This window comes from Melanerpes formicivorus, unplaced genomic scaffold (genome assembly GCF_026170545.1).
Source record: "Melanerpes formicivorus ecotype bairdi unplaced genomic scaffold, bMelFor1.0.p_v2 SCAF_542, whole genome shotgun sequence".
In the NCBI taxonomy this organism is placed as follows: Eukaryota; Metazoa; Chordata; class Aves; order Piciformes; family Picidae; genus Melanerpes; species Melanerpes formicivorus.
In genome coordinates this window covers 3407-27697 of record NW_027142894.1, presented here as the reverse complement: position 1 = coordinate 27697, position 24291 = coordinate 3407, and the positions used below count along the sequence as shown (strand labels likewise).

At 61.7% G+C, this 24291-nt stretch overlaps 1 protein-coding gene across 3 annotated transcripts in view; it reads left to right on the top strand.

Moving 5' to 3' along the window:
* CD151 (CD151 molecule (Raph blood group)) overlaps nucleotides 1–4809 on the top strand; it is a 54541-nt gene extending 49732 nt beyond the window's left edge. For all 3 annotated transcript variants that reach the window (XM_068170712.1, XM_068170710.1, XM_068170711.1), the window contains 2 exons: nucleotides 1057–1143; nucleotides 2715–4809. In XM_068170712.1, the coding sequence (XP_068026813.1) occupies nucleotides 1057–1143; nucleotides 2715–2774 (147 nt within the window). In that variant the 3' untranslated portion in view covers nucleotides 2775–4809. The remainder of the gene's footprint in view (nucleotides 1–1056; nucleotides 1144–2714) is intronic.
* Nucleotides 4810–24291: the final 19482 nt, after the last annotated feature.

Here is a 24291-nt window from a genome sequence, read left to right as displayed (position 1 = left end):
GAGGTCCCTTCCAGCCCTGACCATTCACCCCAGGATGCAGTCCAGACCATCAGGGTAGCTTTTCCAGGAGTGCCAGGTGAGGGGATGGTTCCCAGGCACTGCTTCTTATAGCAAGCTGGGAGCAGATGTTGATCTGTTAGAGGGCAGAAGGGCTCTGCAGAGGGACCTTGCCAGGGTGCACAGATGGGCAGAGGCCAACAGGATGGCATTCAACAAGTCCAAGTGCCAGGGGCTGCACTTTGGCCACAGCAACCCCAGGCAGAGCTACAGGCTGGGGTCAGAGTGGCTGAGAGCAGCCAGGCAGAGAGGGACCTGGGGGTGCTGGTTGACAGCTGCCTGAACATGAGCCAGCAGTGTGCCCAGGCAGGCAAGAAGGCCAATGGCATCCTGGCCTGCACCAGGAAGAGTGTGGCCAGCAGGAGCAGGGAGGTCATTGTGCCCTGTGCTCAGCACTGCTGAGGCCACACCTTGAGTCCTGTGTCCAGTTCTGGGCCACTCAGTTTAGGAAGGAGGTTGAGCTGCTGGAAGGTGTCCAGAGAAGGGCAAGAAAGCTGGGGAGGGGTCTGGAGCACAGCCCTGTGAGGAGAGGCTGAGGGAGCTGGGGTTGCTTAGCCTGGAGAAGAGGAGGCTCAGGGGAGACCTTCTTGCTCTCTGCAACTCCCTGAAGGGAGGTTGGAGCCAGGTGGGGCTTGGGCTCTTCTCCCAGGCAGCCAGCACCAGAACAAGAGGACACAGTCTCAAGCTGTGCCAGGGAGGTTTAGGCTGGAGGTGAGGAGAAAGTTCTTCCCAGAGAGAGTTGTTAGCCATTGGAATGTGCTGCCCAGGGAGGTGGTGGAGTCCCCATCCCTGGAGGTGTTCAAGAGGGGATTGGATGTGGCACTTGGAGCCATGGTTCAGCCATGAGGTCTGTGGTGACAGCTTGGACTTGATGATCTCTGAGGTCTCCTCCACCCTTGGTGATTGTGTGATTGCTCTCAAGGGCTGCAGCCACTGGGCTGGGGTGAAGAAGAGGTTGAAATGCAGCTGATGTCCCATGTTGCTCCTCTCTCCCTGCAGAGTGGCTGCATCACCAAGCTGGAGAACTTCATTCAGGAGCACCTGAAGATCATTGGGGCCGTGGGGATCAGCATTGCCTGCGTGCAGGTGAGGAGCCTGGGCTGGGGTTTTGGGGCTGCTGAGTAGAAGCTAAAGGAACCCCAGAGCTGGGGTGGGGGGAGGGGGAAAAGTCAACCAGATGTTTTGGGTCCTTCCCTGCCTGGCAAAGAGAAGCTGCCAGGTTCTTTGAGGGCCTGGAGATTCCCCAGCTCCAAAGGGAAAGCTTTTGCCTGTGGCTTGGTCTGTGGAGTCTGCCTGTGGTGAAGGAGTGCCTGGGGGAGAGACTTCTGCTGCAGGGCTGTGGGGAGGTTCCTGGCAGCCAGGCTGGCAGCCTGTGAGAGGCCTCTTGTGGGGGTGTGCTCTGGGTGGCATCTGGAGGAGTTTCCTACCCCACTTCATGGCCTTTGAAGTCATCCCGAAGGTCTCACACTGAAGAACACCACAGGGGGGAGAGGGAGATGAGTTAGGGGGGGAGGGAGATGAGTTAGGGGGGGAGGGAGATGAGTAGGGGGGGAGAGGGAGATGAGTAGGGGGGAGAGGGAGATGAGTGGGGGGGGAGGGAGATGAGTAGGGGGGAGAGGGAGATGAGTTAGGGGGGGAGGGAGATGAGTTAGGGGGGGAGGGAGATGAGTGGGGGGGAGGGAGATGAGTGGGGGGAGAGGGAGATGAGTGGGGGGGGAGGGAGATGAGTAGGGGGGAGAGGGAGATGAGTAGGGGGGAGAGGGAGATGAGTAGGGGGGGAGGGAGATGAGTTGGGGAGGGAGATGAGTAGGGGGAGAGGGAGATGAGTAGGGGGGAGAGGGAGATGAGTAGGGGGGAGAGGGAGATGAGTGGGGGGGAGGGAGATGAGTTGGGGGGGAGGGAGATGAGTAGGGGGGAGAGGGAGATGAGTAGGGGGGGAGGGAGATGAGTGGGGGGGGAGAGGGAGATGAGTGGGGGGGAGGGAGATGAGTTGGGGGGGGAGGGAGATGAGTTGGGGGGGAGGGAGATGAGTAGGGGGGAGAGGGAGATGAGTGGGGGGGGAGGGAGATGAGTGGGGGGGAGAGGGAGATGAGTTGGGGGGGAGGGAGATGAGTAGGGGGGAGAGGGAGATGAGTGGGGGGGAGGGAGATGAGTGGGGGGGAGAGGGAGATGAGTTGGGGGGGGAGGGAGATGAGTAGGGGGGAGAGGGAGATGAGTTGGGGGGGAGGGAGATGAGTGGGGGGGGAGGGAGATGAGTAGGGGGGGGAGAGGGAGATGAGTAGGGGGGGGGAGAGGGAGATGAGTAGGGGGAGAGGGAGATGAGTTGGGGGGGGAGGGAGATGCGTAGGGGGGGGAGGGAGATGAGTAGGGGGGGAGAGAGGCCAACCCCCCTCCCCTTTCAGAGGGGAAACTCTTTTCTTCCAGCTGCAGGTCCTCATCTTCCCCTTTGTGCTGGCAGGTAGCCAAAAGCTCCCTGCCCCCCTCCCAGCGAAGCTGCTGGTGATTGATTAGGAGGATTAGCACAGATGCCCTCTGCTGCCGCTGGCTGCAGGCTGGAGCTCGCCGTCCCCTGGCAGCGGCGGGCTGGGGGCCGGGCTGGCAGTTGCAAGCCACTGGTTTCTCAGCCCTTTCCTCTCTCTCCTCTTCACACCCCGCAGATCTTTGGGATGATCTTCACCTGCTGCCTGTACAGGAGCCTGAAGGCAGAGCCCTACTGAGAGCAGCAGGAGCTCTGGGGCCGCCCCTCCGCCGCTTCCCTTCGCGCCTGCCCCTCCTGCCCTCGCTCCAGCACCGCCACAGAAGCGTCTGTAACCCGAGGACTTGGCTCTGCCTCCCCTTCCCTGCCCCTCTGGGGGAAGGTCCCAGCCTCCTCATTGAGGGAAGAAGCAGGTCCTCTTCGTTGTCAGTAACCCAAAGAGCTGTGGACCCTCTGCCAGAAGCTTTAGCCAGGCAGCCCCTTGACGTAACTCCCCGGCAGCGCTTACCCAGGGCCGCTTCTCCGGAGCCAGCGGCCAGGGCTCAGGGTGGTGGAAGAGGAGCCGTGGTTTGATCTCTGAGAAGTGGCTCAGCAGCACCAGGCCTCTGCTGTGAGGACAGATGATGTTTCTGTGCTGAGCTGGAGCCAGAGCTGAGTCTCTCATCCGTGGAAGGTTTCTCTCCCTCTTCCCCGAGCGGGCGCCGGAGTGCCAGCACGGCAGCTCTCCCCCTGAGAGGGTCCTTGGAGCAGCAGCTCCTCTCCTTGCTGACTGGGAGCACAGCTTGGTGCAGCTGAAATCTTGTCATGGCTCTGATGGTGCCTTAGGACTTCCCAGCCATGCTTCCTCCTCCTCCTCCTCCTCCTCCTCGAAGCTGCTCCCCATCACGGTGCCCTTAGAAGCCCCCAGAGGCCTTTTGCCTCCAGTGATTCTGGAGCCAGGAGGATGGACTGCTTCCTGATTCTCTTGGCCTGGCCTGGTCTGTTGAGTGGCTTCCAGCAGGAGAGAGAGGAGTCAGTTTCCTCCTCCCTATCCCCTGCTGAGGTGTGGTGAAGGACAGGCCTGTGGAGCTGCTGTGTCTTTGGCCCCTTCGGTTCTACCTTCTCAGCTCTGCTGCCTGTGGAGGGAGGAGGCCCTCAGCTTGGCTTGGCTCACTCAGACCTCCAGCCTTGTCTCCTCTGGGCAGGAAATGAAGCTCTGCAGATGTTTTGTGGGCCTCCAGAGAGCTCAGGAACCAGCTGAGGGGCTGCAGTGGCACCTGGGAGCCCAGCTGCTGCTTGCTGGTCAGGAGAGTCAGCTTCAAGCAGTTGCCCCAGTGTAGTGGCAGAGGGGGAGTGCTGGGTTAGCTGCTGCAGAGGAAGAGGCTTTGACTGCCCCTGCCCTCTGCTTTGGGGTCCTGGATACATGCAGGACACAGACATCCCCCCTGCCATGGGCCTGGCACCAGGGTGATGCCAGCAGGGTCTTGTGTGCCCCCTGGTGTTCCTCTCCCCTTCCTGGTGTGCCTGGTACAGCCCTGGAGCAGAAAGAGCTGTGGGGTTCTGGTGTGCCTGAGCAGTGGACACCCAGCAAACTGCATCCCTCTCCTGGTCTTCTGGTGGTGCCAGCTGAGCCCTGTGCCCTGGCAGCAGAGAGCTGAGAGGAGCAGAGTCACCCAGCCCCTCTGAAGAGCCTCTGTGTGTGGATGGAGGTGTGGGGGGGGTTGGGTTTAGCTGTTCCAGAGCAGGAATCTTGGGCTGGTGCTAAAGGGGGAATTCAGAGCAGCTCTGCCTGGAGCTGCCCTCCTCAACATCAGCCCCAGGAAATAATCCTTAACTAATGCAGGGAAGAGAAAGAGAGAGAGGGGGAGGAACCCATGGGGGATGTCCTCTGTTCCACAGCAGAGGGACAGAGGGGAAAGCCAAATGCCCTAAAGGAGAACTCCCTGAGTGATTCCTTGGTTTGTAATCCAGCTCCTGACACCTACTGACCACTAACTGAGAGGAGGAAAGGTTGAGCCTGGGGCTTGAAGCTGTGTTTCTAGGCTCTCAAGCATCTCTTACAGAGCTGCCTTCAGCCCTGCCCTGCAGATTTCATCCTCACCCAGGGCTGGGAGAGGCCAGGAAGAAGGAGATCCCAGCAGTGGGTTGGCTTCTGTCCCTTCAGTTGTTTGATACTGCTGTGGGCTGGGGTGGGTTTGTTTCCTGTGTAACAATATTCATGGCTTGTTGTTGGGTGTTGTTTTTTAACCCACTTCTAAGTTGCTGGCCAATAGAGAAATAAAGCTGAAGATTCAGGACTGGCTCTGGGTGCTGGAATGGAAGCTGTGAGCCCCCAGGGGTCCCTGCTGCTGCTGCTGAGGAGCTGCTCCCTCCAGAAGCTGCTCTGAGGGGCCAGGATGAGAGGAAATCAGAGAATCACACAGCCCTGGGGTGGGTTGGATTGGGTTGGGTTGGGGTGGGTTGGGTTGGGTTAGGAGGGAGCTCAAAGCTCAGCCAGCTCCTGCCCTGGGCAGCAGGGACACCTCCCAGCAGCACAGGCTGCTCAGGGCCTCATCCAGCCTGGCCTTCAACACCTCCAGGCAGGAGGCAGCCACAGCCTCCCTGGGCAGCCTGTGCCAGAGTCTCCCCAGCCTCACTCTCAACCATTTCTTCCTCCTCTCCACTCTCAGTCTCCTCTCTCCCAGCTCAAAGCCATTGTTCCTCAGCCTGGCACTCCCAGCCCTTGTCCAGAGTCCCTCCCCAGCTCTCCTGGAGCCCTTCAGGCACTGCAAGGCTGCTCTGAGGTCTCCCTGCAGCCTTCTCTCCTCCAGGCTGCACAGCCCCAGCTCTCCCAGCCTGGCCCCACAGGGGAGGTTCTGCAGCCTCTGCTCCTCTTTGAGGCCTCCTCTGCACCCCCAGCCACAGCCTCTCTGGGCAGCCTGTGCCAGAGTCTCCCCAGCCTCACTGCCAAGGATTTCTTCCTCACCTCCAGTCTCAGCCTCCCCTCTCCCAGCTCAAAGCTGTTGCCCTTTATCCTCAGAAGAGGAAGCCTCTGCTGTGTGTCCCTGCTCTGCCAGCCTGGCTCTGCTCTGCTGCCACGAGTGCTGCAGGCTGCTCCCTGCTGTGGCAGCTTCAGAGCTGAAGGCACAGAGGCTCAGGGTAGCAGGGGAGGAGGCAGGAGGGCTGTGCACAGCAGCACTGCTCTGGGGGCCGTGGTACCCCTGCCTGGGCTCACTGGGGAACCTCTCAGCCTTGTCACACAGGCTGCAGCTCCTCCTCCTCGTGTGCAGAGCGTGGAGGCAGATGGAGCACATGCCCCTTGCTGGCCCAGGGCTGCCTGGGCTACCAGTCAGGGCAGCTGGGGAAGCCCAGCTGAGGGTGTGAGTGGGCTCAGGGCTCTGCTGTGCTCTCCTTGCCCTTACCCCAAAGGCAGAAATCTTTCCCTTTGCCCTCCTGGCCCTCAGGACAGCTGTGCTGCCTCTGCCCACCACTGCAGCTCAGAGGGTTGTGAGCAGCAGCACTGAGCCTGGGGGGAGGTCTGTGGCTCACAGTGTTCCCTGGGGTCAGGACTGGGTCCAGTTGTGCTCAGCATCTCCTCCCACAAGCTGGATGAAGGCACAGAGTGGAGCCTCTGCCAGTTGGCTGATGGTACCCAGCTGGGAGCAGGGGCTGACAGCCCAGTGAGAGCTGGACAGGCTGAGAGCTGGGGGAGAGGAACCTCATGGAGAGCAACCAAGGCAAGGGTAGGGGCCTGCTCCTGGGGAGGAGCAGCCTCCTGCAGCAGGACACTCAAGGGGGAACCTGCTGGGAAGCAGCTCCAAGGAGAAGCACCTGGGAGTGCTGGGGGACAAGTGACCCAGAGCCAGCAGTGTGCCCTCAGGGCCAAGAAGGCCAATGGGGTCCTGGGGAGCATGCATTGTGGGCAGCAGGGCAAGGGAGGTTCTCCTGCCCCTCTGCTCTGCCCTAGGGAGGCCACCTCTGGAGCCCTGGGTGCAGTTCTGCACTCCCCAGTTCAAGACAGTTCAAGGGCCTCAGGAGGCCACAGCAGTGCTGGCAGGGCTGGAAGCCCTCTGCTGGGAGCCAGGCTGAGAGAGTTGGCCTTGGGCAGCCTGCAGAGGAGAAGGCTGCAGGAGACCTTCTGGTGGCCTTGCAGTGCTCCAAGGGCTGAGCAGAGAGCTGGGGACAGAGGTTGGAGCAGGGCCTGTTGGGCCAGGCCAAGGGGGGATGGTTGGAACTGCAAGAGGGAGATGGAGAGTGGAGAGAAGGAGAAATGTTTGGTGCTGAGGGTGGGGAGAGCCTGGCCCAGGCTGCCCAGAGAGGTGGAGCTGCCCCATGGCTGGCAGCAGTGCAGGGCAGGTTGTGTGGGGCTGGGAGCAGCCTGCTCTGCTTGGGGCTGTCCCTGGGGGCTGCACTGGGTGAGCCTCAGAAGTCATTTCTAGCTCAAGGCAGCCTGGGGTTCTGACTGTAGAGAAGCCTGCTTGGGGGGTGCCAGTGTGACCAACCAGCCACCCCCCAGGGAAGAGGAGGCTTTGCCAGCAGCATTTGCATTGCCTGCTCTGAGTGCAGGGTGCTGAGGGGCACAGACACCCCCACACCCCAGCATCCAGCCTGCACTCACCAGGCATCTCTTGCCTCAGTTTCTGCAGTGAAAACACCCAGGGGGGCAGGAGGGGCACAGCAGCTGTTGTGGGGCACTGGGCACCCAGAGCAGGCAGAAAGTGCCCTTCCCTCCCAGCCAGCTGGACCCTGCAGTGCTGCTGATGCTCAGCAGGACCTTCCTGCAGGCAGGAGCAGCACTCAGAGGAGAGGACACTGCTGGTGCTGAGGGCCTGATGGAGTGCAGCATCCCTGCCCCTCTGCTCTGCCCTAGGGAGGCCACCTCTGGAGCCCTGGGTGCAGTTCTGCACTCCCCAGTTCAAGACAGTTCAAGGCCTGATGGATGCAGCATCCCTTCTGTCATGCAGGCAGCCAGGAGGAGCTCTGAGAGGGCTTCAAAGCCCCAGGGTGCTGAAGATCTGCTGAGCTGCACTGAGTCACCCAAGCAGGCTGGTGGGCAGCAGCACCACTATGGCTCAGCTGAGAGCACTGCTGGCCTCTCCCTGCAGGGCACCCCAGCAGCCTGCTCCCTTTGTGCCTCCTGCTGCAGCCAGGCTGCACCCCTGGCACAGCCTCCAGCTCTCCTCCTGAGCAGCTGTGGGCACAGAGGAGGGGCAGAGGGACACCTTCCTGCTGCTCTGCAGTGAGACACAGCTCAGCATGGGCAGCAGCCCCAGGAGCTGCTCTTCAGCAGCACAGGAGGCAGCCCAGCACCCCAGGGCAAAGCCAGCCAGGCCAGGAGAAGCTGCCAGCCTCTGCCCACATGTAGCCATGCCCCAGGAGACCTCCCTCTGCTCTACCCTGCTGAGGCCACACCTGGAGCCCTGGGTCCAGTCCTGGGCTCCCCAGTCCCAGAGGGACAGGGAACTGCTGGAGAGAGCCCAGGGGAGGCTGCAGAGCTGCTGAGGGGCCTGGAGCAGCTCTGGGAGCAGCAAAGGCTGAGAGCCCTGGGGCTGAGAGCCTGCAGCAGAGCAGCCCCAGAGGGCAGCTGAGCAATGCTCAGCAAGAGCTAAAGGAGCTGTGGGGGGCAAGAGGCTGGGGCCAGGCTCTGCTGAGTGCTGCCCAGGGACAGCACAAGGGCCAGCAAGGGGCACAGAGTGGCAGCCAGGAGGTTGGAGCTGAGCAGGAGGAGAAAGTTGTTTGGTGTGAGGCTGCTGGAGGCCTGGAGCAGGCTGCCCAGAGAGGTTGTGGAGTCTCCTGGTGTGGAGAGCTTCCAACCCGCCCTGGGCACTGTGCTGCTGGGCAAGCTGCTGGGGGTGCCCTGCTGGGGCAGGGGCTGGATGCAAGGCATTGAAGGCTGCAATGCCAGGGCAGAGGTTTCCCGGGCGGCTGGAAGCTGCTGCCTGCAGCTCCGGGCCGTGGCCACTCGGTGGCTGTCGGAGCTCATCCCAGAGCTGGGCGTTCAGCTCCTCCCGCTCCGGGCACTGCGAGTCCAGCTGCTGGGCTGCCCCTGAGCCCCGGGCAGCTCAGCCCTGCTCTGCTGTCTGCTGCCCCTGAGCCCCGGGCAGCTCAGCCCTGCTCTGCTGTCTGCTGCCTGCCCCTGAGCCCTGGGCAGCTCAGCCCTGCTCTGCTGTCTGCTGCCCCTGAGCCCCGGGCAGCTCAGCCCTGCTCTGCTGTCTGCTGTCCTTGAGCCCCGGGCAGCTCAGCCCTGCTCTGCTGTCTGCTGTCCCTGAGCCCCGGGCAGCTCAGCCCTGCTCTGCTGTCTGCTGCCCCTGAGCCCCGGGCAGCTCAGCCCTGCTCTGCTGTCTGCTGTCCCTGAGCCCCGGGCAGCTCAGCCCTGCTCTGCTGTCCCTGAGCCCCGGGCAGCTCAGCCCTGCTCTGCTGTCTGCTGCCCCTGAGCCCCGGGCAGCTCAGCCCTGCTCTGCTGTCTGCTGTCCTTGAGCCCCGGGCAGCTCAGCCCTGCTCTGCTGTCTGCTGCCCCTGAGCCCCGGGCAGCTCAGCCCTGCTCTGCTGTCTGCTGTCCTTGAGCCCCGGGCAGCTCAGCCCTGCTCTGCTGTCTGCTGTCCCTGAGCCCTGGGCAGCTCAGCCCTGCTCTGCTGTCTGCTGTCCCTGAGCCCTGGGCAGCTCAGCCCTGCTCTGCTGTCTGCTGTCCCTGAGCCCCGGGCAGCTCAGCCCTGCTCTGCTGTCTGCTGTCCCTGAGCCCCGGGCAGCTCAGCCCTGCTCTGCTGTCTGCTGTCCCTGAGCCCTGGGCAGCTCAGCCCTGCTCTGCTGTCTGCTGTCCCTGAGCCCCGGGCAGCTCAGCCCTGCTCTGCTGTCCCTGAGCCCCGGGCAGCTCAGCCCTGCTCTGCTGTCTGCTGTCCTTGAGCCCCGGGCAGCTCAGCCCTGCTCTGCTGTCTGCTGTCCCTGAGCCCCGGGCAGCTCAGCCCTGCTCTGCTGTCTGCTGCCCCTGAGCCCCGGGCAGCTCAGCCCTGCTCTGCTGTCTGCTGCCCCTGAGCCCCGGGCAGCTCAGCCCTGCTCTGCTGTCTGCTGCCCCTGAGCCCCGGGCAGCTCAGCCCTGCTCTGCTGTCTGCTGTCCCTGAGCCCCGGGCAGCTCAGCCCTGCTCTGCTGTCTGCTGCCTGCCCCTGAGCCCTGGGCAGCTCAGCCCTGCTCTGCTGTCTGCTGCCTGCCCCTGAGCCCCGGGCAGCTCAGCCCTGCTCTGCTGTCTGCTGTCCTTGAGCCCCGGGCAGCTCAGCCCTGCTCTGCTGTCTGCTGCCCCTGAGCCCCGGGCAGCTCAGCCCTGCTCTGCTGTCTGCTGTCCCTGAGCCCCGGGCAGCTCAGCCCTGCTCTGCTGTCTGCTGTCCCTGAGCCCCGGGCAGCTCAGCCCTGCTCTGCTGTCCCTGAGCCCCGGGCAGCTCAGCCCTGCTCTGCTGTCTGCTGCCCCTGAGCCCCGGGCAGCTCAGCCCTGCTCTGCTGTCTGCTGCCCCTGAGCCCCGGGCAGCTCAGCCCTGCTCTGCTGCCTTCTGCCCCTGAGCCCCGGGCAGCTCAGCCCTGCTCTGCTGCCTCCTGCCCCTGAGCCCCGGGCAGCTCAGCCCTGCTCTGCTGTCTCCTGCTTGCTCCTGCCAGCCCTGGCAGCCTGATTCCCTGCTGCAGCAGAGCCACATCCTGCAAGCCTGAGGCTGAGGGCTTGACCTCACCTGCCCTTGGCTCAGAGCAGGGACTCCTGCTCAAGAGCCCCCCCAGATGTGCTGGCATGTGCCAAGGAGACAGTGTGGGGGCACAGGGGTGGCAAGGGAAGCCAGCAGCACGGCCATGGGGCTGCTGTGGGGCAGGCAGATGTGCTCCTGGGGTGCCCAGGGGAGGTGGCTCTGGTTGTGAGCATTTAGGACACTCAGTCCCAAGGCAAGGGGAAGAGAAGGCTGCAGGAGACCTCCTGGTGGCCTTGGAGAGAAGGAGAAATGTTTGGTGCTGAGGGTGGGGAGAGCCTGGCCCAGGCTGCCCAGAGAGGTGGAGCTGCCCCATGGCTGGCAGCAGTGCAGGGCAGGTTGTGTGGGGCTGGGAGCAGCCTGCTCTGCTTGGGGCTGTCCCTGGGGGCTGCAGGGGGTTGGAGTGGATGAGTTTGAAAGGTCCTTTTCAGCCCAAGCCAGTCTGGGACTCTGATTCTAAGCCCTCCTCCACCTCCTAGAGCTTCAGGTGGAGCAGGGACAGAGGATGGGGACCTCTGGAGCTGGGTGGGGGCTGAAGGAATGGAGCAGGCTGGGCTGCTGGACCTGTGCACATAGGGTGGCATGGATGGCTCCATGGTAACTGTGTCCCAAACAGCCACTGGCCCTCTGGTTTCACACCAGACATGAAGCCCAAGTCCTTCCTGCTGCTGCTGCTTACCTGGAAGGAGCTTTCCCCTTAGGGAGGCCTTGGTGTCCCTTTGCTTCACCATTTATAAAGCCCTGCTCAGGCTGTAGTGCAGAGGCTGGGCCAGGGCTGTGGTGGTGGAGAGGAAGGAGGAGCAGGCAGCAAGACCTTCCTCCTCCCTGGTGAGATGATGACAAACCCCCTGCCTGCAGAGTGGCCCAAGGCAAAGCTCCCTGCCTGCCTGCCTCAAAGCTCCACCTGTGAGCAAGCAGCCCTGGGAGAAGCTGACCCTCACCACACTCCCCTGGGCAGTGACAAGGAAGGCCCCAAGCAGCTCTGCTATAGAATCCCAGCGTGGTGGGAGGTGAAAGGGACCTCTGGAGATCATCCAACCCCCTGCACTCAGCAGGGACAGCCCCAGGCAGAGCAGGCTGCTCCCAGCCCCACACAACCTGCCCTGCACTGCTGCCAGCCATGGGGCAGCTCCACCTCTCTGGGCAGCCTGGGCCAGGCTCTCCCCACCCTCAGCACCAAACATTTCTCCTTCTCTCCACTCTCAAGCTCCCTCTTGCAGTTCCAACCATCCCCCCTTGGCCTGGCCCAACAGGCCCTGCTCCAACCTCTGTCCCCAGCTCTCTGCTCAGCCCTTGGAGCACTGCAAGGCCACCAGGAGGTCTCCTGCAGCCTTCTCTTCCCCTGGCCTTGGGACTGGGTGTCCTAAATGGTCACAACCAGAGCCACCCCCCCAGGGCACCCCAGGAGCACATCTGCCTGCCCCACAGCAGCCCCATGGCCGTGCTGCTGGCTTCCCTTGCCACCCCTGTGCCCCCACACTGTCTCCTTGGCACATGCCAGCACATCTGGGGGGGCTCTTGAGCAGGAGTCCCTGCTCTGAGCCAAGGGCAGGTGAGGTCAAGCCCTCAGCCTCAGGCTTGCAGGATGTGGCTCTGCTGCAGCAGGGAATCAGGCTGCCAGGGCTGGCAGGAGCAAGCAGGAGACAGCAGAGCAGGGCTGAGCTGCCCGGGGCTCAGGGGCAGGCAGGAGACAGCAGAGCAGGGCTGAGCTGCCCGGGGCTCAGGGACAGCAGAGCAGGGCTGAGCTGCCCAGGGCTCAGGGGCAGGCAGCAGACAGCAGAGCAGGGCTGAGCTGCCCAGGGCTCAGGGACAGCAGACAGCAGAGCAGGGCTGAGCTGCCCGGGGCTCAGGGACAGCAGAGCAGGGCTGAGCTGCCCGGGGCTCAGGGACAGCAGACAGCAGAGCAGGGCTGAGCTGCCCGGGGCTCAGGGACAGCAGACAGCAGAGCAGGGCTGAGCTGCCCAGGGCTCAGGGGCAGGCAGCAGACAGCAGAGCAGGGCTGAGCTGCCCAGGGCTCAGGGACAGCAGACAGCAGAGCAGGGCTGAGCTGCCCGGGGCTCAGGGGCAGCAGACAGCAGAGCAGGGCTGAGCTGCCCGGGGCTCAGGGGCAGCAGACAGCAGAGCAGGGCTGAGCTGCCCAGGGCTCAGGGGCAGCAGACAGCAGAGCAGGGCTGAGCTGCCCGGGGCTCAGGGGCAGGCAGCAGACAGCAGAGCAGGGCTGAGCTGCCCAGGGCTCAGGGACAGCAGACAGCAGAGCAGGGCTGAGCTGCCCGGGGCTCAGGGGCAGCAGACAGCAGAGCAGGGCTGAGCTGCCCGGGGCTCAAGGACAGCAGACAGCAGAGCAGGGCTGAGCTGCCCGGGGCTCAGGGGCAGCAGACAGCAGAGCAGGGCTGAGCTGCCCGGGGCTCAGGGACAGCAGACAGCAGAGCAGGGCTGAGCTGCCCGGGGCTCAGGGACAGCAGACAGCAGAGCAGGGCTGAGCTGCCCAGGGCTCAGGGGCAGGCAGCAGACAGCAGAGCAGGGCTGAGCTGCCCAGGGCTCAGGGACAGCAGACAGCAGAGCAGGGCTGAGCTGCCCGGGGCTCAGGGGCAGCAGACAGCAGAGCAGGGCTGAGCTGCCCGGGGCTCAGGGGCAGCAGACAGCAGAGCAGGGCTGAGCTGCCCAGGGCTCAGGGACAGCAGACAGCAGAGCAGGGCTGAGCTGCCCGGGGCTCAGGGGCAGCAGACAGCAGAGCAGGGCTGAGCTGCCCGGGGCTCAGGGGCAGCAGACAGCAGAGCAGGGCTGAGCTGCCCGGGGCTCAGGGGCAGCAGACAGCAGAGCAGGGCTGAGCTGCCCGGGGCTCAGGGGCAGGAGGCAGCAGAGCAGGGCTGAGCTGCCCGGGGCTCAGGGACAGCAGAGCAGGGCTGAGCTGCCCGGGGCTCAGGGACAGCAGACAGCAGAGCAGGGCTGAGCTGCCCGGGGCTCAGGGACAGCAGACAGCAGAGCAGGGCTGAGCTGCCCGGGGCTCAGGGACAGCAGACAGCAGAGCAGGGCTGAGCTGCCCAGGGCTCAGGGACAGCAGACAGCAGAGCAGGGCTGAGCTGCCCAGGGCTCAGGGGCAGCAGACAGCAGAGCAGGGCTGAGCTGCCCGGGGCTCAGGGGCAGCAGACAGCAGAGCAGGGCTGAGCTGCCCGGGGCTCAGGGACAGCAGACAGCAGAGCAGGGCTGAGCTGCCCGGGGCTCAGGGGCAGCAGACAGCAGAGCAGGGCTGAGCTGCCCGGGGCTCAGGGGCAGCAGACAGCAGAGCAGGGCTGAGCTGCCCGGGGCTCAGGGGCAGCAGACAGCAGAGCAGGGCTGAGCTGCCCGGGGCTCAGGGGCAGCAGACAGCAGAGCAGGGCTGAGCTGCCCGGGGCTCAGGGGCAGCAGACAGCAGAGCAGGGCTGAGCTGCCCGGGGCTCAGGGGCAGCAGACAGCAGAGCAGGGCTGAGCTGCCCGGGGCTCAGGGGCAGCCCAGCAGCTGGACTCGCAGTGCCCGGAGCGGGAGGAGCTGAACGCCCAGCTCTGGGATGAGCTCCGACAGCCACCGAGTGGCCACGGCCCGGAGCTGCAGGCAGCAGCTTCCAGCCGCCCGGGAAACCTCTGCCCTGGCATTGCAGCCTTCAATGCCTTGCATCCAGCCCCTGCCCCAGCAGGGCACCCCCAGCAGCTTGCCCAGCAGCACAGTGCCCAGGGCGGGTTGGAAGCTCTCCACACCAGGAGACTCCACAACCTCTCTGGGCAGCCTGCTCCAGGCCTCCAGCAGCCTCACACCAAACAACTTTCTCCTCCTGCTCAGCTCCAACCTCCTGGCTGCCACTCTGTGCCCCTTGCTGGCCCTTGTGCTGTCCCTGGGCAGCACTCAGCAGAGCCTGACCCCAGCCTCTTGCCCCCCACAGCTCCTTTAGCTCTTGCTGAGCATTGCTCAGCTGCCCTCTGGGGCTGCTCTGCTGCAGGCTCTCAGCCCCAGGGCTCTCAGCCTTTGCTGCTCCCAGAGCTGCTCCAGGCCCCTCAGCAGCTCTGCAGCCTCCCCTGGGCTCTCTCCAGCAGTTCCCTGTCCCTCTGGGACTGGGGAGCCCAGGACTGGACCCAGGGCTCCAGGTGTGGCCTCAGCAGGGTAGAGCAGAGGGAAGTCTCCTGGGGCATGGCTACATGTGGGCAGAGGCTGGCAGCTTCTCCTGGCCTGGCTGGCTTTGCCCTGGGGTGCTGGGCTGCCTCCTGTGCTGCTGAAGAGCAGCTCCTGGGGCTGCTGCCCATGCTGAGCTGTGTCTCACTGCAGAGCAGCAGGAAGGTGTCCCTCTGCCCCTCCTCTGTGCCCACAGCTGCTCAGGAGGAGAGCTGGAGGCTGTGCCAGGGGTGCAGCCTGGCTGCAGCAGGAGGCACAAAGGGAGCAGGCTGCTGGGGTGCCCTGCAGGGAGAGGCCAGCAGTGCTCTCAGCTGAGCCATAGTGGTGCTGCTGCCCAGCAGCCTGCTTGGGTGACTCAGTGCAGCTCAGCACATCTTCAGCACCCTGGGGCTTTGAAGCCCTCTCAGAGCTCCTCCTGGCTGCCTGCATGACAGAAGGGATGCTGCATCCATCAGGCCTTGAACTGTCTTGAACTGGGGAGTGCAGAACTGCACCCAGGGCTCCAGAGGTGGCCTCCCTAGGGCAGAGCAGAGGGGCAGGGATGCTGCACTCCATCAGGCCCTCAGCACCAGCAGTGTCCTCTCCTCTGAGTGCTGCTCCTGCCTGCAGGAAGGTCCTGCTGAGCATCAGCAGCACTGCAGGGTCCAGCTGGCTGGGAGGGAAGGGCACTTTCTGCCTGCTCTGGGTGCCCAGTGCCCCACAACAGCTGCTGTGCCCCTCCTGCCCCCCTGGGTGTTTTCACTGCAGAAACTGAGGCAAGAGATGCCTGGTGAGTGCAGGCTGGATGCTGGGGTGTGGGGGTGTCTGTGCCCCTCAGCACCCTGCACTCAGAGCAGGCAATGCAAGTGCTGCTGGCAAAGCCTCCTCTTCCCTGGGGGGTGGCTGGTTGGTCACATTGGCAACCCCCAAGCAGGCTTCTCTACAGTCAGAACCCCAGGCTGCCTGGAGCTGGAAAGGACCTTTCAGGCTCACCCAGTGCAGCCCCCTGCAGCCCCCAGGGACATCCCTTGTACCCTCAGAGTGAAACCACTGCTCTGGAACCAGCAGTGGTTGGAAGGGACCTTTAAAGGTCATCCAGCCCAGCCCCCTGCAGCCCCCAGGGACAGCCCCAAGCAGAGCAGGCTGCTCCCAGCCCCACACAACCTGCCCTGCACTGCTGCCAGCCATGGGGCAGCTCCACCTCTCTGGGCAGCCTGGGCCAGGCTCTCCCCACCCTCAGCACCAAACATTTCTCCTTCTCTCCACTCTCCATCTCCCTCTTGCAGTTCCAACCATCCCCCCTTGGCCTGCCCCAACAGGCCCTGCTCCAACCTCTGTCCCCAGCTCTCTGCTCAGCCCTTGGAGCACTGCAAGGCCACCAGGAGGTCTCCTGCAGCCTTCTCCTCTGCAGGCTGCCCAAGGCCAACTCTCTCAGCCTGGCCTCCCAGCAGAGGGCTTCCAGCCCTGCCAGCACTGCTGTGGTCTCCTCTGGCCCTGTCCAGCAGCTCCCTGGCTGTGCTGAGGGCTCTGGGCATGAGCTGTGAGTGCTGCTGCTGGAGGCTGGCAGCTCAGTGTCCCCCTGGCTGCAGGAGCAGCTCTGTCACCGCAGGCACTGCCCCCACAGGCAGCTCCTGCAGCTCCTCTCTGGCATGTCCCTGCTGCTCAGTGCTGAGCACTGTCAAGGCCTCTTTTCCATCTATCTAAATTAAATCTTGTCCCCTTTCAACGTGCCCAGCTCCAAGCTGTCCCAGGCTAATTCACATTGTGGCCTTCATTTGCCAGCCCTCCTCCTCCTCCATCGATCCACAAACGTGATCAGTGTTCCATTTACTGCCTTTCCCCTCCCTCCCTCCTCCCCTGCTCTCTTCCAAGCACCTTAATGAAAGTTTTTAGCAGCAGTCCCTTGCAGCGGACCTGCTCTTCCCCATGCTGAGTGCCTAGGGGAGGGCTCATGAATGATTCAGCTGCTTGGGCTCTGGGCTGGCAGCTGGGGCACAGTGAGAATCACAGGGCTGGAAGGGAGCTCAAGGCTCAGCCAGCTCCAACCCCCTGCCACGGGCAGGGACACCTCACACCACAGCAGGTTGCTCACAGCCACCTCCAGCCTGGCTGCAAACACCTCCAGGCAGGAGGCTTCCACCACCTCCCTGGGCAACCTGGGCCAGGCTCTCACCACCCTCCTGGGCAACAACTTCTTCCTCACAGCCAATCTCAATCTCCCCACTTCTAGTTCTGCTCCATCCCCCCCAGTCCTATCCCTCCCTGACCCCCTCCAAAGTCCCTCCCCAGCTTGCTTGCAGCCCCCTGCAGCTCCTGGAAGGCCACCAGAAGGTCTCCTGGGAGCCTTCTCCTCTCCAGCCTGCACAACCCCAACTCTCTCAGGCTGTGCTCAGAGCAGAGCAGCTCCAGCCCTCTGCTCCTCCTCCTGGTCCTTCTCTGGACACCTTCCAGCCCCTCCAGAGCCTTCCTGGCACAGAGGCTCCAGAGCTGGCCCCAGAGCTGCAGCTGTGGTCTCAGCAGAGTGGAGCAGAGGGGCAGAATCCCCTCCCTGGCCCTGCTGGCCACACTTCTGCTGCTGCAGCCCAGGCTCTGCTTGGCTCTCTGGGCTGCAAGTGCTCCCTGCTGGCTCCTGCTGAGCTTCTCCTCTCCCAGCACCCCCAAGGCTCAGCTCCAGCCCTCTGCTCATTTTTGTGGCCCTTCTCTGGACACCTTCCAGCACCAGAGAAACCTTTCTGAGCTTTGTCCACACCTGAATCCTGAATCCCAGAGCAGGGAGTAGAGCCCTAAATGAGGACAGTGAATAAAGCTGCCAAGCCTGGAAGTGTTGTTCAAAGTTGGGCTGGATAGAGTCTTGAGGAAGTTGGTTGAGCAGATGTCCCTGCCCAAGGCAGGGAGGTTGGAGCTGGGTGATCTTTAAGGTCCCTTCCACCCCACAGTGTGCTACAGATTTATCTTTAACCAAAGAAACCCCAAAGGTGATTTAAATATGTTCCACAGTTCACCATCCCCATGGCTGCACAGCTCCCTGAGAGGAGGCTGCAGGGAGCTGGGGGTTGGGCTCTGCTCCCCAGTCTCAGGGGATAGAAGGAGAGGAACTGGCCTGGAATTGTGCCAGGGAAAGCTTAGGTTGGAGAGGAGGAAACATTTCTTGGCTTCCAGAGTGGTCAGGGCTTGGCAGAGGCTGCCCAGGGAGGTGGTGGAGTCCCCATGGCTGGAGGGATTCCGGTGGCACCTTGGGCCAGAGATCAGTGCTGGGCCACATCCTCTTTAACATCTTCATTGATAATCTTGATGAGGGCATTGAGTCAGTCATCAGCAAATCTGCAGATGACACCAAGCTGGGAGCAGATGTTGATCTGTTAGAGGGCAGAAAGGCTCTTGCACAGGGACCTTGCCAGGCTGGGCAGATGGGCAGAGGCCAACAGGATGGCATTCAACAAGTCCAAGTGCCAGGGGCTGCACTTTGGCCACAACAACCCCAGGCAGAGCTACAGGCTGGGGGCAGAGTGGCTGAGAGCAGCCAGGCAGAGAGGGACCTGGGGGTGCTGATTGACAGCTGCCTGAACATGAGCCAGCAGTGTGCCCAGGGGGACAAGAAGGCCAAGGGCATCCTGGCCTGCATCAGGAGCAGTGTGGCCAGCAGGAGCAGGGAGGTCATTGTGCCCTGTACACTGCACTGGTTAGGCCACACCTTGAGTCCTGTGTCCAGTTCTGGGCTCCTCAGGTTAGGAAGGAGGTTGAGATGCTGGAAGGTGTCCAGAGAAGGGCAAGAAAGCTGGGGAGGGGTCTGGAGCACAGCCCTGTGAGGAGAGGCTGAGGGAGCTGGGGTTGCTTAGCCTATCTAGCTGCAGCTAAAGTCCATCTAGCTCCAGCTGAAGTCCATCTAGCTCCAACTGATGACCACCTAGTCCCAGCTAAAGTCCATCTAGCTCCAACTAATGGCCACCTAGTCCCAGCTAAAGTCCATCTAGCTCCAACTGATGACCACCTAGTCTCAGCTGAAGTCCATCTAGCTCCAGCTGATGACCACCTAGTCCCAGCTAAAGTCCATCTAGCTCCAACTAATGACCACCTAGTCCCAGCTGAAGCCCATCTAGCTCCAACTAATGACCACCTAGTCCCAGCTGAAGCCCATCTAGCTCCAACTAATGACCACCTAGTCCCAGCTGAAGCCCATCTAGCTCCAACTGATGACCACCTAGTCCCAGCTAAAGTCCATCTAGCTCCAGCTGAAGTCCATCTAGCTCCAACTAATGGCCACCTAGCTCCAGCTAAAGTCCATCTAGCTCCAACTGATGACCACCTAGCTCCAGCTAATGACCACCTAGTCCCAGCTACAGTCCACCTAGCTCCAGCTAAAGTCCATCTAGCTCCAACTGATGACCACCTAGCTCCAGCTAATGACCACCTAGTCCCAGCTAAAGCCCACCTAGCTCCAGCTAAAGTCCATCTAGCTCCAGCTGATGACCACCTAGTCTGAGCTAAAGTCCATCTAGCTCCAACTAATGGCCACCTAGCTCCAGCTAATGACCACCTAGTCCCAGCTACAGTCCACCTAGCTCCAGCTAAAGTCCATCTAGCTCCCACTGATGACCACCTAGTCCCAGCTGAAGCCCATCTAGCTCCAACTAATGACCACCTAGTCCCAGCTAAAGTCCATCTAGCTCCAGCTGAAGTCCATCTAGCTCCAACTAATGACCACCTAGTCCCAGCTGAAGCCCATCTAGCTCCAACTGATGACCACCTAGTCCCAGCTAAAGCCCACCTAGCTCCAGCTAAAGTCCATCTAGCTCCAACTAATGACCACCTAGTCCCAGCTAAAGTCCATCTAGCTCCAGCTAATGACCACCTAGTCCCAGCTAAAGCCCACCTAGCTCCAGCTAAAGTCCATCTAGCTCCAACTGATGACCACCTAGCTCCAGCTAATGACCACCTAGTCCCAGCTAAAGCCCACCTAGCTCCAGCTAAAGTCCATCTAGCTCCAACTAATGACCACCTAGTCCCAGCTAAAGTCCATCTGGCTCCAGCTGATGACCACCTAGTCCCAGCTGAAGCCCATCTAGCTCCAACTGATGACCACCTAGTCCCAGCTAAAGTCCATCTAGCTCCAGCTGAAGTCCATCTAGCTCCAACTAATGGCCACCTAGCTCCAGCTAAAGTCCATCTAGCTCCAACTGATGACCACCTAGCTCCAGCTAATGACCACCTAGTCCCAGCTAAAGCCCACCTAGCTCCAGCTAAAGTCCATCTAGCTCCAACTAATGACCACCTAGTCCCAGCTAAAGTCCATCTGGCTCCAGCTGATGACCACCTAGTCCCAGCTAAAGTCCATCTAGCTCCCACTAATGACCACCTAGTCCCAGCTAAAGTCCATCTGGCTCCAGCTGATGACCACCTAGTCCCAGCTAAAGTCCATCTAGCTCCCACTAATGACCACCTAGTCCCAGCTAAAGTCCATCTAGCTCCAACTAATGACCACCTAGTCCCAGCTAAAGTCCATCTAGCTCCCACTGATGACCACCTAGTCCGAGCTGAAGTCCATCTAGCTCCAGCTAACACCCATCTAGTTCCATGCCCCCAACCTGGTTCATCTGCTGCCTCCCTCTGGTGCTGCCATCACCCTGGCTGCCCTCTCCTGCCCCGCTGGGCAGCTCTCTCTGCTTTGCAGGCACTCAGTCCCCTGCTGGGCTTCCAGCCAGCTTCTTGGCGGGCCTGGGGCTCCAGGGAGCAGCCTCTCTCCTTGCTTCAGCCCCTCAGATGGCAGCCCCCCCGGAGCCCAGCCCTGTGAAGTGCACATTTGTATCTGGTAAGCCCCTGAGTGGAGCAGAGTCCCTCTGATATTGAAATTCAGGCGCCTCAATAACATTTTCTTATGAGCTTTGCTATTTTTGGCCTCAGCTGTGAGCCAGGCACCCAGCAGCCTCTGCTATGAAATCATTAAGGGCCCAGCAGAGTTCATTACAGGGGCATTGCTCTGGATTAAGAACAAATCAATAGCACACACTAATATCTCAGCCTGCTACCTGTCTCAGCTTGCACACAGCGCGGCCAGAGGCGCAGGCTCCTCTCCTGGCCTCTTCTGCTCCTCTCCCAATATCTTATTTACTGTTTCCCCTCCAGCTGTTGTGCTGGATTTATGAGCAGGTGGAATCCAAAGGTTGGGTTTGCTTTGCTTTAGTTTTGTTTCTTCCCTTGCAGCTACCTGAATATTGCAGCTGGTGGAATGAGGCAGAAAGAAGCAGCTGCAGGCTGGGAGGAGGCAGTGCCCTGCTCTGCAGAGAGACTTGGGATGGCAGTCAACAAGTCCAAGTGCCAGGGGCTGCACCTTGGCCACAGCAACCCCAGGCAGAGCTACAGGCTGGGGGCAGAGTGGCTGAGAGCAGCCAGGCAGAGAGGGACCTGGGGGTGCTGACTGACAGCTGCCTGAACATGAGCCAGCAGTGTGCCCAGGGGGCCAAGAAGGCCAAGGGCATCCTGGCCTGCATCAGGAACAGTGTGGCCAGCAGGAGCAGGGAGGTCATTGTGCCCTGTGCTCAGCACTGCTTAGGCCACACCTTGAGTCCTGTGTCCAGCTCTGGGCTCCTCAGTTTAAGAAGGACATTGAGAGACTTGAAGGTGTCCAGAGAAGGGCAACAAAGCTGGGGAGGGGTCTGGAGCACAGCCCTGTGAGGAGAGGCTGAGGGAGCTGGGGTTGCTTAGCCTGGAGAAGAGGAGGCTCAGGGGAGACCTTCTTGCTCTCTCCAACTCCCTGCAGGGAGGTTGGAGCCAGGTGGGGGTTGGGCTCTTCTTCCAGGCACCCAGCAGCAGAACAAGAGGACACAGTCTGAAGCTGTGCCAGGGGAGGTTTAGGCTGGAGGTGAGGAGAAAGTTCTTCCCAGAGAGAGTTGTTAGCCATGGGAATGTGCTGCCCAGGGAGGTGGTGGAGTCCCCATCCCTGGAGGTGTTCAAGAGGGGATTGGATGTGGCACTTGGTGCCATGGTCTAGGCATGAGGTCTGTGGTGACAGGTTGGACTTTGTGATCTCTGAGGTCTCTTCCAACCTTGGTGATACTGTGAGACTGTGATACTTCCCTGCCAGGAAGGAGGGGAGCAGAAGAAAGGGGTAGGCCTGAACCAGGGAACTGCAGCAGGGCAAGGGAGGTGATTCTCCCCCTCTGCTCAGCTCTGGGGAGACCCCACCTGCAGTACTGCCTCCAGTTCTGGAGCCCCTATGGCAAGAGGGATCTGGAGGGGCTGGAAGGTGTCCAGAGCAGGGCCAGGAGGAGGAGCAGAGGGCTGGAGCACCTCTCCTGTGAGGACAGACTGAAGGAGTTGGGGCTGTTGAGTCTGGAGAAGAGAAGGCTCCCAGGTGACCTCATTGTGGCCTTCCAGGATCTGAAGGGGGCTCCAGGAAGGCTGGGGAGGGGACTGCTCAGGATCTCAGGGAGTGATAGGACTAGGGGGAATGGAATGAAGCTGGAGGTGGGGAGATTGAGGCTGGAGGGGAGGAGGAAGTTCTTCCCCATGAGAGTGGTGAAGCCCTGGAATGGGTTGTGCAGGGAGGTGGTTGGGGCCCTGTCCCTGGAGGTGTTTAAGGCCAGGCTGGCTGAGGCTGTGGGCAGCCTGATCTAGTGTGGGGTTGTCCCTGCCCATGGCAGGGGGGCTGGGACTGGATGATCCTTGTGCTCCCTTCCAACCCTGACTGATACTCTGATAGAATGGCTCAGGTTGGTCTCCTTCTCTGGAGCCTCTCCAGCCCTGTCTGGATGTGTTCCTGTGTGACCTGTGCTGGATTCTCTGCTCCTGCTCTCGCAGGGGCTTGGACTGGAAGCTCTTCAAAGGTCCCTTCCAACCCCTAACATGTGACATGGTTCAGTAGTGCCCCCACAGGGCTGAGTTAGTGGTTGGGCTCAACCTTTGCCATCCTTTCATCTCTTCCAACCAAGAGGATTCCATGAGGCTCTGATTCCAAGCTCTCCTTGGCTTCAGCAGCTCCAGCCAGCCAGGGCAAGCACACCAAGGCCATGTGGGTGAGTCTCCTGCCAGCCCTCCTTGGTGCTCCCCTGCAGGACTCTGTAGATGATGTGCAGGAGGGGTTAAGGTTCACACCTCCAGTCCTATTGCTCCTTCTCCACAAATCTTCCAGGCTCTGTCAGTCCTCTGCTTTGGTGACCTGCACCTTGCCTTGTGCCTGCAGGTGAGACCTAGCTGGGCTGGATCATGCAGTCACAGCATGGGTTGGCTTGGAAAGGACCTTCAGAATCAGCCAACTCCAAGCCCCTGCCATGGGCAGGGACACCTCCCACCAGCACAGGCTGCTCAGGGCCTCATCCAGCCTGGTCCTCAACACCTCCAGGCAGGAGGCAGCCACAGCCTCCCTGGGCAGCCTGTGCCAGAGTCTCCCCCAGCCTCACTCTCAACAATTTCTTCCTCCTCTCCACTCTCAGGTCTCCTCTCTCCCAGCTCAAAGCCATTGTTCCTCAGCCCTTGTCCAGAGTCCCTCCCCCAGCTCTCCTGGAGCCCTTCAGGCACTGCAAGGCTGCTCTGAGGTCTCCCTGGAGCCTTCTCTTCTCCAGGCTGCACAGCCCCAGCTCTCCCAGCCTGGCCCCACAGGGGAGGTTCTGCAGCCTCCCTGCTCACCTTGTGGCCTCCTCTGGAGCCTCCTCCAGCAGCTCCAGGTCCTCCTTGTGCTGGGGGCCCCAGAGCTGGAGGCAGTGCTGCCAGGTGGGGGCTGAGCAGAGCAGAGCAGAGGGGCAGAATCCCCTCCCTGTGCTGCTGCTCTCCCTGCTCTGGCTGCAGCTCAGCACTCAGCTGGCTCTGGGCTGCCAGGGACCAGTGCTGGCTCCTGGGGAGTTTGTCACCCCCCTGACAGCCCCAAGGCCTTCTCCTGCAGGCTGCTCTCAGCCACTCCTCCCCCAGCCTGGATCTGTGCTGGCATTGCCCTGCCCCCAGCTGCAGGACCTTGTCCCTGGTCTTGTTGAACCTCATGAAGTTGTCCTGGGCCCAGCTCTGCAGCCTGTCCAACTCCCTCTGATGGATCCCTTCCCTCCAGCTGTCTGCTGCACCACACAGCTTGGTGTCATCAGCAACCCTGCTGAGGGTTGCACTCAGTGCCACTGTCCCTGGCACCCACAAAGATGTTAACCAAACCAGGTCCCAGACTGATCCCTGAGGGACTCCACTTGTCCCTGGCCTCCACTTGGACATGGTCCATTGACAGGACACCTTTGGGGTGCAGCTCTCAAGCCAGTTCTGTACCCACTGAATGTTCCATCCAGAAAGGACATTTGAGGCTACTTAAAGGTATTGTATTGGCATTTAAGGGCAGTATATGATGAGGGCCATTGATAAGGAGGAGGCAATGAGGTTGGGGGAGGTCAGGCTTCTCCTTGGTGCCTGCTCTGAGGATGGGATGGACCCAAAGTGCCAGGTTCTACACCTTGGTCACAACAGCCCCAGGGAGAGCTACAGGCTGGGGTCAGAGTGGCTGAGAGCAACCAGGCAGAGAGGGGACCTGGGGATGCTGGGTGACAGCAGCTGAACAGAAGCCTGCAGTGTGGCCCAGGGGGCCAAAAAGGCCAATGGCATCCTGGCCTGCATCAGGAAGAGTGTGGCCAGCAGGAGCAGGGAGGTCATTGTGCCCTGTGCTCAGCACTGCTGAGGCCACACCTTGAGTCCTGTGTCCAGTTCTGGGCTCCTCAGTTCAAGAAGGACATTGAGAGACTTGAAGGTGTCCAGAGAAGGGCAAGAAAGCTGGGGAGGGGTCTGGAGCACAGCCTGTGAGGAGAGGCTGAGGGAGCTGGGGTTGCTATAGCCTGGAGAAGAGGAGGCTCAGGGAGACCTTCTTGCTCTCTGCAACTCCCTGAAGGGAGGTTGGAGCCAGGTGGGGGTTGGGCTCTTCTCCCAGGCAGCCAGCACCAGAACAAGAGGACACAGTCCTCAAGCTGTGCCAGGGAGGTTCAGGCTGGAGGTGAGGAAGAAA